Below are 17,155 nucleotides of genomic sequence, written 5' to 3' on the forward strand. Positions count from 1 at the left end.
AAAGACTTGGCCTCCGCAGCTGACTTGTGGTAAAGGGTTCCACAGCTTCACCACTCTCTGGCTAAAGAAATTCCTCTTCCTCTCCATTCTAAAAGAACGCCACTCTATTCTGAGGCTGTGTCCTCTGGTCTAAGACTCTCCAACCATAGGAAACATTCTCTCCACATCCACTCTGTCAAGGCTTTTCATCATTCGATAGGTTTCAATAAGCACCCCCTTCATTCTTCTGAATTTTAGTGAATGCAGGCCCAGAACCATCAAATGCTCTGGGCCTGTGTTAACAAGAATTCATGAGAATGAAGGGTGAACTAATATTTCTGACCGAACCATTTTCTTTCTCCTAGATGGCGATGTTCCAAGTGTGACCTAACTAATGTTAGTTCAGGCCTAACGTCTTGTTTTGTGGCTGGCTTTTGACACATGATAAGTACTGGTACCAAGAGCTTCTGGATCACAACCAGGGTTCAAATACTTGCGTCCAAGTCTCAGCAGACTGGATGGGACCAATGTTTGCAGGGAGAGATGCAAGGCCCGACATCACCCTTGTCCATTTTCGTTGAAGTCGCAGAAACTCTGCCGGGATTTTGACGGATAGTTCCTTAACCAAAACTGATGCAAAGAAATGAATCACAAGGAGCTACTGAGTGATATCAACATAGAATTTATTGATATGACGGAACGGTTTGGAAAGTCACACTTCAATTGAAACCGACATGATATCTGTATTGTTTGGCTTAGGCAATGAGCGAGAGCTATTTTTTCATTTGTTACCATTTACAAAACTCTTGAAATATTTACATAAGTTCGCCAAGAAAATGATTGGGTAGAGAGAGCTTATATTCCATAATAGCTTGACTTCCCTCATGGTCTGCCCTCTGTGCCAGGGAAGCTTAAGGGGATGGGGGAAGGGGCGACGTTCTTTACCCTTGTGTCAAGGTTATCAAGTCCATTTTATTGGTCATGGTGATAACTGGATGAGCAACTAGGCTGGCTGAGAGAGTTAGCGGGCTGTGGTAGGATCTGGACTCAATATGTGGGCCCATTCTGCGTCCACGAGGAGGAATTTTTTCCATCACAGACAGGGATTTTAACATCACAGTTGACTGGTTTTAAACTGAATATATGTGGAAAAAATCCCCCTTCCCAAATTTCAGATTATTTCTTGAATTTGAATTCTTCAGACGGTAGTCGTGCAATTTGAACTTCAGACGTTGGATTTTTTATACAGGCACGTCCATCTAAGGACCGGTCCACCCCCAAATTTACTGGGAGCCCGCGCCGGGGATGTGGGATGTTCCCCGGGGCGGGAACCACTCTTCTCAGCGGAGTGAAAGAGGAGATTCAATGGAAGCGGGTTCAAACTGCGAAGGAGGAGAGGGTACTGTTGCTAGCAGAAGGGTCATGAGGGGCACTGAAAGCGAATGAAAGGAACAAGAAAAGAATTGGCAGGGTCGGGGAAAGGAGCACGAATCAGGAAGAGTTCTCTGGGAGTCGGCACGGACTCAATGGGCCGAACAACCTCCTACCTTGTAAGCACTCTCAGGGTAAGGGATATTCATAATGCAAAGCCGTTTATATAGAGGTAAGAAAATGATGCAAAGCTGATAAAATCTAAATCTCACAGGAGCGAACAGTATAATATATTGTATACGTAAATGCAGGAGAAAGGGTTTTATTTTACAAGATGTTGAGGTTGCAAAGGAAAGGCGATATACGTCAGGCATTTACAACAGCAGGAAACTTCTGTCGATTACAGCGGAGTTACTGCCTCTGGATTTGGATCGCTTTAAACATTTTTCAGCAAGTCCACCACTCCTGGCTCCGGTTTGGCTGCACGCCGGGGTTCCAGGTAGATGACAGGTCCCTGGTTCTGTCTCCATCTAGATGGGGAGAGAGGGGGAAGAGCTTAGTTTTCTCACTGTTTCTCTGTCCACCCAAATTGGTCTAACCGCGGTCCCTATAGGCCAGGCCTGCAGTTTACTGTCGAACTGTTGCAGTGCACAGCCAGCCGATTTGGCTCAACATGTTCGACGTTCTGTTCTCTGTTATTGAACCCCACCCTTCAGCCACATCATACTGTCAGCATGGATGTTAAGGGAGCGTCTCAACGTGGAAGGGGCGCTTTGAGGAAGTGCGGCACGTTGGGTGGATTGGTACTGAGGGAGATCTGTGAGAGGGGTGGTGCTGATGGAGGAGTGCACTGCAGTGCTGCTAATGTTAACAGTCCTCTTTAATTCTGCAATTACCATCAAATCAGCTATTCACAGCGTTTAGGACTTCGGGCTTCCGCGCTATCAGAAGCCGTTCGGTCCGTCGACCCTCTGTTAGCTCTGCCCCTCACCTTATTATATCCAAGCACGAGCAGTCATCAAGATGTTGAAGATAACGCTTTTGAAGAACAGAATCCTCAATCCGAAGACTGTGAGTGAGAGCTCTCGTACTTCTTTTTCTACCGGGGGAGAAAGGAGAGGAACAATGAGATGGCGTTCAAAGTTGCCCTTGGGAATACGAGAAAACGGAACAGGAGTCGTGGATTCACTTAGCCATATCTGCATCTTCCTGCCTGTTGCCTACCACTCTGTATTCTAAGCTTAGTCAAATCTCTCGCTCATCATGGCTTCGGATATGTCCAGGGACTTGATCTCCACAGCTATCTGGTGTCAGGTCCACAGATTTACTTTTCTCCTCCAGGAAGACACGTACTCCTTCCCGTCTTAAATGGCACCTTTCCTGAAATTTGTGCCCGCTACATAGTGTTGGGACCAACTCCACAATGGGAATCTCCCCTCTAATCCTCACTCTCTATCAAAGTCCCGCACAATCTCTTTGAATCGAATTACCTACCTACCCTATTATTGACCCAGCCTGCTCATTCCCAAACCCCACACTTGACCCAACCTGTTTACTTCCCGACCGCACTGTTGAGTCATGCGGCGAATTCCCCAACCCCATAATGGACCCGAGATTTTCACTCTCCAACTGCACTGTTGATTCAGCCTGCTTATTTCCCAACCCGCCTGTTAACCGATATTATTGCTCATACCCAACTCTCCTTACTTTAGCTTCTATCTATAGTTTCTGAGAATATAGTGGGCTACAGTGGATTGCAGTTGGTATTCCCAAAATTCCTTCAAGCATAAAGTTTGCATCGAATATTTATAGCAAGAACTTACCGTCTGTATCATTGTCAAATTCAACGCAACCCGCCTGGATATCATCTGAAAGAGATACAAAGTAACTTCATGAGTCTAGTCCATGGACAGTCATCAAATGTCACACTGATCAGACAGGGTAAGGAGCGCACCAGGGTCGGGGAATGAGCAGGTTCTGTCAACGCTGGAGTTGGGGAATGAACAGGTTAGTTCGATAGTGGAGTTGAAGAATGAGTGTGCTGGAGGACAGCAATGAATTTGGGGAATGAACAGGTTGGATCAACAGTGGGGTTTCTGGTGAAATGGTTGCATCAGCACTGTGGTTACTGAATGAAAAGGTTCGGTCAGCAGTGGTATTGAGGAATAAATAGATTGGGTCAGCAGTGGAATTGGAACGAGGAAAGTGGGTCAACACTGTGATTGCCAGTTGGGCAGGTCGATTCAAGGCTGAAGAATGAACAAGTGAGTTCAACGCTGGTGTCGGGGGAATAAACAAGTTATATGGAGAGTTACTAGCGTTTGCATAGTGGTTTTATTACAAGGATATTTGCTGAGCGAGGATTTCCTGGTCTGGGAGAAAGAGTAAGAGGTTCACACTTTAAATCAGGGAGGAACGGAATTCACCCCCTGGGTGTGAGGTTGAGTTTATGGGAATGATCCCAAACAAAGCTGCGGAAAGACCTGGTAAATACAGATGAGAGATGACCGCCACTTGTGATTCTATAACCATTTAGTTCATTTCCTAGCCGTTTCCCCGTGGGCTTCTGTAGTTCGGCACCCGAACTACTGATGTTTTGGGCTCTTGCTCGGTAGATGACGTTTGCAAATTCCACTCACTAGTGCCCCAGTTCCCGCGGAATCTTTCCCACTCACTGTGTCCCTGGTTCTTTCCCACCCTTGAATACCGCCAGATTTACTGAAATATTACAGTGCAATTTTTTTTTCAGCGTATTAACATATGCCATTTGAGTCGAGTTTTCGTGTTAAAACGATCAACGTACCGTCTGAGTAGTTGGTATTGTTGAGTAGGCATTTCATTTCATTCTTCACACTGGACCATGGCGCAGTCAGAAAAGCCAGTAGGCTGTAACTTCTGTCCTCGATGGACAAGTGAGAATCTTTTGGATTTCTCTGCTGGCTATCGCTGCCTACCGACAATTCGAGGGAGTAATTATTGGGGAAGTAGTCAGCGGCAAGGCAGGCAGCCGATACCGGTACGTCGCCGGCGTTCGGCGGAGAGGGTCGGAGATAATAGACGGACGGCGTCGGTGTCTCATGCCGGTCTGCAGAGGGAAAGAAGAAGACAAGGTGAACCCCTTGGTCAGCGGTCTTGCTCGTACTTCCGCCGATCCTGGACTGAACCCTGTGACTGACAGAACGGTCACAGCTTAGACACAGGCCATTCGGCACACTGCCTGTGTTTACTATATACCTCAGATCCCTTTCCCTCCTCTGTCCTGGACATACAGCGACACAGCACAGGCTTTTCGGCCCACCTAGTGTGGATAGACCATCGAAACGTGAAACGTGGTGCTTTTTGGGAAGTCAAATAGGGTAGGGCATACACCGCATGGCATTTCTGTCGATGAACATAAGGGCATTTAGGCTTTGGTTTCTAGCTCTTTGAAAGTGGCAGCACAAGTGGATATGGCGATGTATAAGCCATTTGGCTTCAGAAGGCATAAGGCCTGGATGCCTTAGAGAGGATGCTTCCGGTAGAGCTGTAGTCGAGGATCCTAGGGCACCAGCTAAGAGGAAAAGAGCGTTCCTTTAGAACTGAGGTGAGGAAGAATTTCATAAGCCTGAGGATGCGGAATCGGTGAAACTCTTTGCCCAGAAGGGCGGCGGAGACCAACTGGGTGGACTTATTGAGGAGATTAACAGATTCTGATTGGGAACTATGCTAAGAGCTGAGAATGGATGAATGAGGTTGAACAATTCAGCCACAATTGAATGACGGTGCGGACTCAATTGCCTGGATGGGCGAATCCTGTTCCTGTATCTTACATTCACCCTCTTGCCTTCAGAGGTGGTTTCTTATAATATCAGATCTAAACCTTGTAACCTTACAAGACGCTGGTATTGGCTATAAGGCGAGGTTGGGCTGATTTCTCTGGAGCGTCGGATGCTGGGGTTTGAACTGACAAGTGTTTTTTAAAAAAATTCTGAGAGGCATAGATAGGGCAGAACATCCACCCCCAGACTGAAAATGTCACAGACTGGAGGATAGTTTAAAGGTGAAAGGGGGAATGTTTGAAGGAAATTTTGGGGTAATTTGCTTTTACAAATATAGTGACAGGGACCTGGAGACGTATTTGGATAGACACACAACATGCAAGAGAACAGAGGGTTATGGATTATGTCCAGGCTTTAGTATAATTTGGCATCATCTTCGGCCAAAGGGCCTTGTCCTGTGGTCTTGTCCTATGGCCACATTCAGTTCCCTTCATTCTTTTTGCCTTGGCTCTCTGACCATGGTTTCGAATGAGCTAAAAGAGTGAGGGGTGAGGGCTCACTGTCCTCCTTGTATGAAAATTCTAAAGGTTTACCATAGTACATGGGATGGGGGCAGGAGGTGTGTGTACCCGGCCTCGTAACCAGAGAGAAAGAGGGAGTGGTAGGGGACCCATAGGAAGCAGTAATAATTTAATATGATCAGACACTAAGACCATCAGATATAGGAGCAGAATTAGGCCATTGGTCCAGTTAGTTTGCTCCGTCATTTCATCATGGCTGATCAATTTCCCTCTCAGCCCCTATCCCCTGCCGTCTCCCCGTATCCCTTTATGCTCTAACTAATCAAGGATATATCAAACTCTTCTTTGAATATACCCAATGATTTGGCTTCCATAGCTTCCCGTGGCAACCAATTCCATAGATTCACCACCCGCTGGCTAAAGACAGGCCTCATCATTTCCGATCTAAACGGACGTCCCTGTATTCTGAGTCTGTGTCCTCTGGTCTGAGACTCCCCCACCATAAGAAACATTCTCTCCACATCCACTCTATCGAGGCTTTTCAACATTCCCTAGGGTTCGATGAGCCCTCCCCTCTACCCCCCTTCTTCTGAATTCCAGTGAGTAGCGGTCTAGAGCCATCAAACAGGTCAACGTCTGGATTTGTTTGATAGTATTCAATTCAATAATAACTCTCTTTTGTCACAATTTACTCCTTGTCAGAGCCATCTCAGTGAAGTTAATTAAAGAGGTGGCAGACGCTTGGAAACTGCAATAAAAACGGAAAATGAAGAAAATCCTTAACAGATCAGGCAGCATCGGTAGAGAGGGAAACGGAGTTAACATTTCAGTTCTGGGGCTTTGGGGTCAGAACGGGATAAAAGAGAAAGCAAGTTAATTTGCAGTAGCAGTGAAAACTAACTCGGTTTTCCGATTTCTTGTTTCTGTACAAAGGGACTTTGGCTTGTAACGCCAACGATTCGTCTCCCCACAGATGCTACCCTACCTGCCGAATTTTCCAGCACTTTCTGTTAACATTTCTAAAGGTGAGGGATCTCAAACTGGATCAAGTTTGACTTAGATGAAGTTGTGGTTAATCAAGTTCCAAATCAAACTATCAGTTTGTATTCGTAGTAGTTATTATATGCAGAGTTTCAGACAATCGTACAAAAATGAGGTTTAAATGTTACATTGTTAAGTTCAATCAAACGTTATTTTTGTTGAACATGCTACTTTCTAATATACAATTACACTACGTACGCATGACTAATATATTAAAGTGATATTTACATTACATGTCCTTTATTAACGTATTGTCTCTGCTTGTCTGCGTCTTTCTCATTCCCACCTGCCCCTGCACATTTATCTGTCCGTCGATTCCCCATTTTTAATCAGCAGATAATTAGATTGCCTGCAAGCCGTCAACTTTACAAATGCTATTCGGAGCACAAAAACTTATCAAGCTGAAATGTCCTCTGACCAGAATGAGAATTCAGAAGTTAACCATGTCATCTAAAGAACATACCATGCGCCATTAAATGGGTACTGGGTGCTACGGGAGTTCTGGGTGCCTGATAGCTGGCATACTCTTAGCTCCTGAACTTGTTGTTTTATGCTGTATGACTGAACTCGTGGTTTTAGTTGTAGGAAGAATGTAGGAAGTGGAGATTATATCTCACGGGAACATTTGTTTTACACGCTCTTCCAATTAACATGAATAATGCTTATCTTTAACCGTTATTAGTTATTGAAGCAATCGACAGGGAAACAACCCTTTTTACATATTGGGTCCATCAAGCACATGTTTGAATTAATTCTAGAATGGTTTCATTTTATTGGATCCACATTAAAATTCGTCCGGACAAACCAATAAACCTCTCACCTACACCTTATGGTCAACCTGAAGTGACTAAGCCAGTGGCGTGCGTCTGTGTGTTGGGGGGTGGGGTGGGGGAGGTGCTTGGTGGTGGAAGCTTGTGGAAAAGACCGGGAAGTCGGGATCGAACCCAGTTGCTGGAACGGCGAGGCAGCGGTTGTGCCTGCTGTACCGCTGGATTGATTTCACCACACCACATGTAGTGTGTCTGGATGTTAGGAAGTGAGCAATCCTTCTGAAACACGGCTGGCGCCCTGGTGAAGGTGCTGCTACCATGCTGTCTGGGAGGGAGTCCCAAGGTTTAGAGCCAGTGATGTCTGGATGCCAAGAATATGTCAGTGGAAACTAGTCAGGTGAAGCTGAATAAAGAGTACTTGGTGAAGAAGCTTCTGGTCGTTGGGATCTATTTGCAGTAGAATTTTCCAATCTGGGGTTAACGGTAGGGGTCCATGACATAAAAAAGTTTGGAAACCCCTAGTCTACAGTCTCTATATCAACTCCCTTCTTCGTCCTTCCTCCAATACCCACTAATGTTCCCCTCCAGCTGGACATCTTTCCCTTCTGAATAAGTCCTTCTGGACAGCTCCGTAAGGGTGATGGTTTCACAGTATTCTTGACCTAAGGCAAGATAAAATCCAGAAAACATAGCATTTGGTAGGGAACTGAGTGAAGTATTGAACAGGGGAGCTGGGGTTCCTTTCCAAGTTCTTCGACCTAACAGTCAGGTCCAAACAAACATACAACACCACATGCGTCAGAAGTCCCCAGTCTTTCCTAAACGAGGAAACTAGTTCAATCAACGAACCAGACTTGCCGTTCACTTATTTCCAAGCAAGGCAGACTCACATAGAGTTATAATCTATGCTACTCGTATCATTCACACAGCATCACTTGTCCACACATAAGGTCTGTGCCGTGGTTGTATGTGTAGCAAGTGCATCTTACAGGGTTCACGAAGAGTGCATTGAGGTATCACATTCTCACTTACACTCTCTGGAATGTCTCTGGATTGCGGGCAATTTTCTGCTAAATAGACCATGTCCTAGAGCATATTATCTGAAAGTCGGACTAACTATAGCTTAGATTTCAGGAATTTCTCCCATCGCACTCTTATACTTACCCTCTCTCACCCTTGCACTCTCCCACATTGCTCATTCTGTCTATCTACTAACTTGCTTTATTCTACCTACTGATATCAGTCATTTTCTCTTCTGCTTACTTCCCTCTGATCCCCCTTCTCTTTACGTCTCAGTAATTATTTATCTATATATGTGTCTCTCAACTTCCATTACTCTCTACATACATTTCAACCATATCTCAGCTGTCTGTATTTGTCTATCCGACAGCGCCCTATCTATGTATTTGTTTATCTTCCAGTCTGTCCATTAGTTTGCTTCTCTCTGTAATTGTTCTTTGTCTTTGTAGCAATATTGTGGTTTATTGGAAACATTTCATTTACTGTTACAGTTTTAATATTAGAGTTAATATTTTAATTACCAACTTATAGCGAATGTAACAATTTTTAAAAGACAGATATATTAAACTGCCTTTAATTTGGGATGATAATTAAGTGAATTGGTTTACCAACTATTTAGCAGATGAAGATTACATATCTATTCAACTCATTGCTGAGAAATCTGTTTTTTATCTATTAAACTAATTGCTGAGAAATATGTGTATTTTGTTTTACTAACAGCTGAAAACATAGTAACTCCCAACGCACTCACTGGCTCCGATACTCTCTTTAGTTCTACGCTCAAATATTATCAGATAATACACTTCAAAGTTCAAAGTTTCCGACCCTCTACTCGGTGGCGGAACCAGTGTCATTGAGTTCTAGAGCCATAGGGTCCACACAACACAGAAACAGGCCCTTTAACCCATCCTGTCCATGTAAAGTATCAAGTACCCATCTATATTCATTAACCCCGCCTCTTTCTACCTTCTCTGCAACGTAAAACTTCCTTTCGTCCAAGATTATGGAACCTTGAATGACAAACATTGTTGAAGTTTGGATCAGGAAAAAAAAGTGAATGGATGATCAGTACAAACAAGCAAATCCGTTGAGCAATATAAAAGATGTAGGAGAGAATTTCATAACACAATAACAGCGAAATAAGAGCGGGAGTAAGCTCGTCAAGCCTTTTCACTATTAATTATGATCATGTCTGACCTCAACACTTTTTCTGTGCTATTTCCCCAAACGCCCCAGTTCCTCGGCCTTAGTATTTATCTATCTCCACGTTATCTTTTATTTAGATAGGCAGTAATCGGTACAGAGAATGTGCTGCTAGGAGAGGTCTTAGAGGCTGGTATCATTACAAATTGGAACATAACCAAATTCATGAATATGAAGTGTTTAAAGAGATATGCGGCAAATGCAGCTCAATGGCCTTATTTTCGCTTGGCATCGTGGTCAGCTTGGGCGAGTAAGGCCAAAGGCCTGTTCTGTGCTGTACAAATGGATGAATTTCCACGAATCTATAAATATATCAAATGACCTGCCTTTCATCTTCATTTTGGGGTAGAGAATTTCAGAGATTCACTATACTTCCAGGTAGAGCCTGGGTAGCTCAGTCGGTAGAGCATCCGACTTCTAATCTGAGGGGCCAGGGTTCAAGTCCCTGTCCAGGCGCTGCTTTTCAATTTGGAACAGTAAACTGCCTTTAGTAGACGATATTATCGAAGACATCTCAAGGCTTTATTTTTGGAAATCTGAAGGATATTCCACACACATGGTGGTGGTTAAATGGATTACGTAAGCTTGGGAAGTATGCGTTCTAACTGATCTAACACACAAACACACACATGCTCCAAGCTTTTTGTGTATCCGTCCTTGAACTCACGAGGCTGCAAGTCTTTCTCCTTGACAATTGCAAATCAGGACTATTCATTTAGGACCTTTCCCACATTCCTTGCAACGGAGGGCCATATGTTCTTTCGCAGAATACTGTGGGGAAATAGGGGAAGATTACTGGCATCTCGATGGAGACTTTTGCATCTTCTTTAGTCATAGGTAAGGTCTGAGCAACCTGGAGGATAGCTCGAATCTTTCCTTTATTTCAGAAGTGCAGCATAGATAATCCAGTAACATCAGAATAGTGAGCCTGATGTCAGTGGTAGGGAAATTATTGGAGATAATTATAAGGGCGACATTTGGAAAGACAGGGTGTACTGACGGATAGGCAGCGTGGCCTTGCGTTGGGAAAGTCTGCCTCATTAACACGATTGAGTTTTTTGAGGAGGCAACTGAGAGGACTGACGAAGGAAGGGCAGAAGACATTGTCTGTGGACTTCAGTAAAGGCCTTATGGAAGGCTCTACCACAGGGCCCTGCGTGGTAGTCTGATCCAGAAGGCTAAGTTAGATGAGAGTTAAGACTGTTCAGCTAATTGCATCGAAAATGAACTTCAGGATAGGAGACAGAGGGTAAAGCTGGAAAGATATTTGTCTGATTGGAAGGCGGCATCCGAATATTTAAATTGAACTAAAATGGTATCATTCGGGAACAGCAATGTACAGCAGTATATCATTTCAACTTTTCACCCTGGATTCTAATCCTATTGTCCCCTGACCCAATTCATCCAGTTTTCCTTGATTTATAACGAAGGATTTTTCTCTCTGAGATGAATTGTACCAAACAAAATCAAGGTTGACTTACGTGGAGTTACAGTCACAATCGTGCCAGATCCAAATGTTATTTTGTTGCTGATACCCACACAGTACTGGACAGCCTCACGAAAACACTACTTACGTGGAGCGAGAGTCAAGCTGAACCCAGGTACAAATATTATTCGCCGGCTTTTACCCAAACTGGGGCGAAAACCTCACCAAAACAACGTCTATGAAGTGGTACAGAAATACAAAACTTTGGGACTGATGAATATGGAACGCAATGGTCCCTGGACTTTAACAGGACTTTATAATTTTACATCTATCTTTTATCTCAGGGTTCCAGCATCTGTGGTTTTTGTGACAACACAAAAACATTTAGGGTACAGGATTAGACCCTCAAGCCTGTCTTGAACTTGAACTGATTTGTCCCAGGTTCGATCTCCTGACTGTAAAAGTTCTCCACAGCCTTCTATCTTAAGACAGGAGCAGAATTCGGTCATTTGGCCCATCGAGTCTGCTCTGGCAATTAATCGTAGCTGGTCATTTCCCTCTCATCCCGAATCCCTTCATGCCCTGACTAATCAAGAATCCCTTAACCTTTGCTTTGAATAAACCCAATGACTTGGCCTCCACAGCCACCTGTAGCAACAAATTCCACAGATTTACCACACTCTGGTTATGGAAGCTGCTGCTCATCTCCGTTCTAAATGGATGTTCCTTTATTCTGAGGCCATGTTCTCTGGTCTTGGACTACCCCACCTTAGGAAGCATCTTCTCCAAGGCCTTTCAACATTCGATAGGTTTCAATGAGTTTCGCGCCCCCTCCATTCTTCTGAATTCTAGAGTGTACATGCCTGGAGCTAGCAAACGCCCGGAATAATTTTCCTGAACCCTCTCCAACGTCAGCACATACTTTCTTAAATAAGGGGCCAAAACCGCTCATAATACTCCAAGCGAGTGCCTTACAAAGCCTCAATATTACATCCTTGCTTTTATATTCCAGTCCGCTCGAAATGAATGCCAACATCGCATTTGCATTCCTCACCGTCGGAATCAACCTGCAAGTTATCCTGTAGAGAATCCTGCAGGAGGACTCCCAAATTCCTTTGCACCTCAGACTTCTGAATTTCCTCTCAATTTCGAACACGTTTTTATTTCTTCTACCAAAGTGCATGGCCATGCACTTCCCGACACTGTGTTCCATCTTCCACTCTGTGGCCATTGTCCTAAATTGTATAAATCCTTCCGGAGCATCTCTGATTCTTCAAAACTACCTGTCCTTCCACCTATCTTCGTATCATCCGCAAACTTGGCCACAAAGCCACCAATTTTGTCATCCAAGTCATTGACATATAACGTAAAAAGAAGCGGTCCCAAAACAGACCCTTGTGGAACACTACTAGTCACCCGCAGCCAACCAGAAAAAGATTCCTTTATTCCCACTTTTTACCTCCTGTCAATCAGCCAATGCTATATCCATGCTAATATCTTTCCTGTAATACGATGGGCTCTTAACTTGTTAAAGAGCCTCATGCGTGGCACCTTGGCAAAGGCGTTCTGAAAATCCAAGTGTACAACATCCACCGATACCCCTGCTTGTTCATTCTTTAAAGAATATGAGCAGATTTATTAAGCAAGATTTTCCCTTAAGGAAACCATGTTGACTACGGCCTATTTTCACATGTGCCTCCACGTACACTGAAAGCACAGCTTTAACTATCAACTCAAACATCTTCCCAACCACTGAGGTCATAATAACAGGCTTTCATTTCGTTTCTTTTCCCTCTCTATCCTTTCGAAGAGTGGAGTGACGTTTTCAATTTTACAGTCCCCTGGAACCATGCTCCATTACTTCTTGAAAGATTATTACTAATGCCTGCAGAACCTCTTTAGCCATCTCTTTCTATTTTCTGATCATCCAGAACTTCACCCGTTGATAGTACAACACTCAGAAACACCCAGAAGGAAGAAATAAATGATGCAATTCAAAGGAGAAGAAATCACTGGAATCCTCAATTTTAAATAAAAGATCCCTTCCCCCATATGTTCCTTAGACAAGAATCTTCAGTTGGTGAAAATCCTCCTCACCCAACCTCCCAGCTTTCTCTTAATCTTACTCGGTTCAATAAGATCAGCTATCATCCTTCTAATATGCTTATTTTCAAGACTTACTTGGTTGTACAAGAAGCATGATCTAAGTAGCAAGTATTGATGTGCTGACGGATAAAGGTATACAGAGTCCCTGATTCCTTAAAAGATACCTTTATGGTGCCAATCGCACCAACAGGTCAACAGAGCGCCTTTTCTGGCAATATTTCTATGCTCCAAGAGGGAACAACGGATCAAATGATTGATAAGCAAGGATGACTTACTTGGAGTTACAGTCAGTCCAGTTCCAGGTCCAAATATTATTTTGAAGTCACTCTCCACACAGTGTGACACATCCATTCAAAATCTCTACGATCAATTGTGGCGTGCGGCCCGTGGGATACTGTGCACATTTACATGATGCTCACACTTCACGCTTTGGAAGGGAATTGTGCACCGAACGAAGAAATGAAAACATATGGACAAGAGTCGCTCGTCTGGCCCTCTGAGCCGGTTTTACCAGTCAATACAACATGGTTGATCCACCATCGCAATAACATGCACAACTCGCCCTGTACTTCTCCGTGCTTTATGCATAGACATAATTAGCTGCTGAGTACACGATTGGCTAAAACATCTTTTTAAAATCTATAAGGCCAATAATAGATATGTATAATTGCTATCTATTTATCTATCTTTCCATCTTATCTTTTTTATCCATCCAGCTATCCAGCCGTCTATCTACATTTAACCATTTATCAGCCTGTCTGTTTTTTCATACACGTCTCTGACTCTATCTTTCAGTTCGGCTTCATTTGAATCTCGATTCATCAGTCTGCCTGTTTGTCCGTCTAACTAGATTATAGACTACAGTAGACATTTTATTCCTAGACTGTGACATCTGAAAATGATTTTCAAAAGAAGGAGTAAGTGTTGAAGGAGGCATACAGAATATTTGTCTTCGCTAGGCAGATAACTGCAGGAACTTTGTGGAAGAAAATTAGAAACGATTGGTTTGGTCACCTTTGCAATATTATGCAGCCACTCTATAGGAAGGATTTGACGGTGTTGGAGAGTGTCCAGAAAAAGATTCATTATGCTGTTGCTCAGGTTGGAGAATTTCAGCTATAATTGATAGTCTCAGTTTGCCCTTATATCTGGCGAAGGTGAGAGTGTCCAGGTTAAGGTGTACACAGTGGTCTGGGGCCAACTTCAGCAGCAAAAGTTGGCTATGGGAAAGGTACGTAACGATGGAGGACATACGTTTAGAGAGGATTGGATGGTTATTCATAGAGGAATCTTTCATCTAGATGATGGCCGGGATCCGGAACGCCCAGCCAAAAGTTGTGGAAGCTGTACGCAAAATATTTCATAAATACGTAGACGACAACTTGAATCGCCAAATCATCAAATTCTATGGGTATCCGTCGAAAAATGGGTAGGTAGGAAGCTCATTATTGGCGTGGATATGTTGGGCTGTGGACTGTAACAGTAATATTACCTTCAAATTCTGTGAGTTAATCAATAACATGTCCTACTTTTTACTTTTCTGATGAAGAGAAACTCTGCCATTTTAATTACTAAGTTGAACAACGAGTTTTGTCCCACTTCCAAACGTTAACTTGTTGCCCATTCCATATATCACACACTAACTGAATTTAATACAATAAATACCCGCTGACCACCCCATTATAATACTCCAAAACTGAAACAGCCTGGTTACCGCAGCCAATCCCAAATTCAGGCACATTGGAGCTAATTATGCTCATAAACCTTCCATGTTAAGAGCAGGTGAGGGCGACTTACTTGGAATCACAGTGACTCTGGTTCCTGGTCCAAAGGTTAATGGTTGGATGTTATTCACACACTGTTAGATAACATTACAATAACCTGGATCGAGTAAATGACACTTTATGGGAAATATTGATAAGTGGCCTTAAATATAATGTCTGCTGTGCTGCATTATAAACTACGAATATAACTAATGTAAGTATTTGCTGATACATTATTTTATTTCTATTTGTTAAAGTATGGATCAATCTATAAATGGACATATTAGCTCAGTCACAGAAAGATACATCTTAGAAACAGACCCTTCAGCCCAACGAGTCGTACTGACCATTAAACGCCCACTTGCACTAATCATAAGATCGTACAGCACCGACACTGGCCCTTAAGCCCAGTTAGACCCTCTTGCACGTAATTACAGAAATCCTACCCTAACTATTTTTCTCTTCCCAAATTTTCATCAACTCTTTTCAGACTCCTGCATTTGCACACACACTGGAGGCAATATGTCCATTATCATTCCAAACTGCTTGATATTGAAACGGGGAAGGAAGTCAGAGAAAATCCACAAGGTCGCAGGAAATTCAGGCCAACTGCACACATTCAGCTCTGGAGCTGAGGATGGAATGCAGATCTCTGGAGCTGTCGTGGCGTTACCTACTGCCCCACTCTGCCATCTCATCTATGTGGGACTTATATCTCTTTTTGTCTTTCAGTTAACACTTTTTGCCTTCCAGCCCCTCCATTTTTACGTGAAGTTTAAGACATTTCAATAAAAAGAGTCCGTTATCCAATTTTATTTTCAACTAATCATTGAGATGGTAATCACCTAGAAAAGGAATTTATTTCACCTGAAGTAAATTGACCTGCAACCAGATTGAAAGCTAACCGATCTATCTAAGGGTTAGAGGTTGCACCAAATCGTATTTTCAGACATGTTGTGTCCCAGATTTACACTTCTTCCTTTAGCGTAGCCAAACATGAGCACTTACTGGGTCTATAGTCACGTTGGTCCTACTCCCGGATATTAACTTGCTATTGCCTGTATCATCCACAAAGTATTTGACCCTCTTTGAAATGAACCCGTTTCATTATATTTTAAAAGGGTCATTTGCAATGCCTTCCTTGTTAATTGACCCTAATTAATAAAAATACTAAGAAGGTTTTATCAATGATGTCGTCTGTATCTGAATCTAGGGGATGTGGGAGAGGTCTTATATTAGCACTGCCCTACTATTCAACATGAACTGATTTGTCCCAGGTCCCATCTCCTTTTTTGCACGAGATCGTCATAAGCTTGAATTTTCCAATCACACAGAAATTCATCTACTTACTCCTTCAATATCACCGATGGTCCACCTCTCACAATCAGTTGTGGTGTGGACTTCCAGAGATTCACTCGTCCCTGAAAGAATAAATCTCTAAATGCACAGTTTCAAATAACAGATCCTTTCCCTTGTTTGTCCCTCATTTACTGGTCTTCAAATGGTGGAAACATCTTCTCATCTAACTGTCAAACCTTTTCGAAATCCACAGCTTTCAATAAGATCACCTATCGTTCTTCCAATAGATCGTAAATCTAACTTTTCAACATTTTGTACAAGGTGCGTGGTCGCACTAACAAGTATTATAACAGTTGTCGGCTTCAGATCCGTACAGTAGCTAAGCCAATATCAAGATACTATCAATCCCTCCTGCAAGGCCACAGAAAGACCAGAAAGTAAATATTTCTAGGCGGCAATAATGCCAAGCGGGAATAATGGACCAAGTGATTGGTGAACTAGGGTGACTTACTTGGAGTTACAGTGAGCCTGGTTCCCGATCCAAATATTAATTTGACGTTATTATTCGCACAGTGTGAGACGTCCACCCAAAAACTTGGCCCCATTGCCAGATGTGGCGTTTGGCTCATGAGATTCTGTGCACATAGATATGTTATTCATATTTCTCATTGTGGAGGGGAATTGTATTCTAGAAAAAGGCCCAGGGGCAGGAATCAACAATTTGGTCCTCCTTGCTGGCTCTGTCACTTAGTACAATCATGACGATCCACCATCTCAATGCCATACACTACTTCAGGGTGCTTTTTGCATAGGGATAATTATCGGGAAATAAGTGACAGAACACTGCCTTTGAGATATAATGGTAACATTCCATACATGCAATTCCTGACAATCTATC

At 43.2% G+C, this 17,155-nt stretch overlaps 1 protein-coding gene and 1 non-coding gene across 30 annotated transcripts in view; one reads left to right on the top strand and one right to left on the bottom strand.

Annotated features, from left to right (window-relative positions):
• Positions 1–672: 672 nt before the first annotated feature.
• The window catches only part of LOC134352742 (T cell receptor alpha chain MC.7.G5-like), a 95,812-nt gene continuing 79,329 nt past the window's right edge, over positions 673–17,155 (bottom strand). For 28 of the 29 annotated variants that reach the window (XR_010019448.1, XR_010019453.1, XR_010019441.1 and 25 more), the window contains exons 2-5: positions 4,154–4,435; positions 3,174–3,218; positions 2,342–2,449; positions 673–1,880 (exon numbers count right to left, since the gene is read on the bottom strand). Coding sequence is in view for 13 of the 29 variants with exons in the window: in XM_063060153.1 (XP_062916223.1) it covers positions 2,346–2,449; positions 3,174–3,218; positions 4,154–4,435 (431 nt within the window). In the remaining 16 variants the exon portion in view is untranslated. Of the gene's footprint in view, positions 1,881–2,341; positions 2,450–3,173; positions 3,219–4,153; positions 4,436–13,470; positions 14,335–17,155 lie in introns of those variants that run through there. The other variant, XM_063060150.1, reaches the window with a different exon arrangement.
• trnar-ucu (transfer RNA arginine (anticodon UCU)) lies at positions 10,047–10,119 on the top strand. The gene has a single exon. It is a non-coding gene; the product is annotated as a tRNA-Arg (tRNA).

The sequence above is a fragment of the Mobula hypostoma genome, chromosome 10, assembly GCF_963921235.1.
Source record: "Mobula hypostoma chromosome 10, sMobHyp1.1, whole genome shotgun sequence".
In the NCBI taxonomy this organism is placed as follows: domain Eukaryota; kingdom Metazoa; phylum Chordata; class Chondrichthyes; order Myliobatiformes; family Myliobatidae; genus Mobula; species Mobula hypostoma.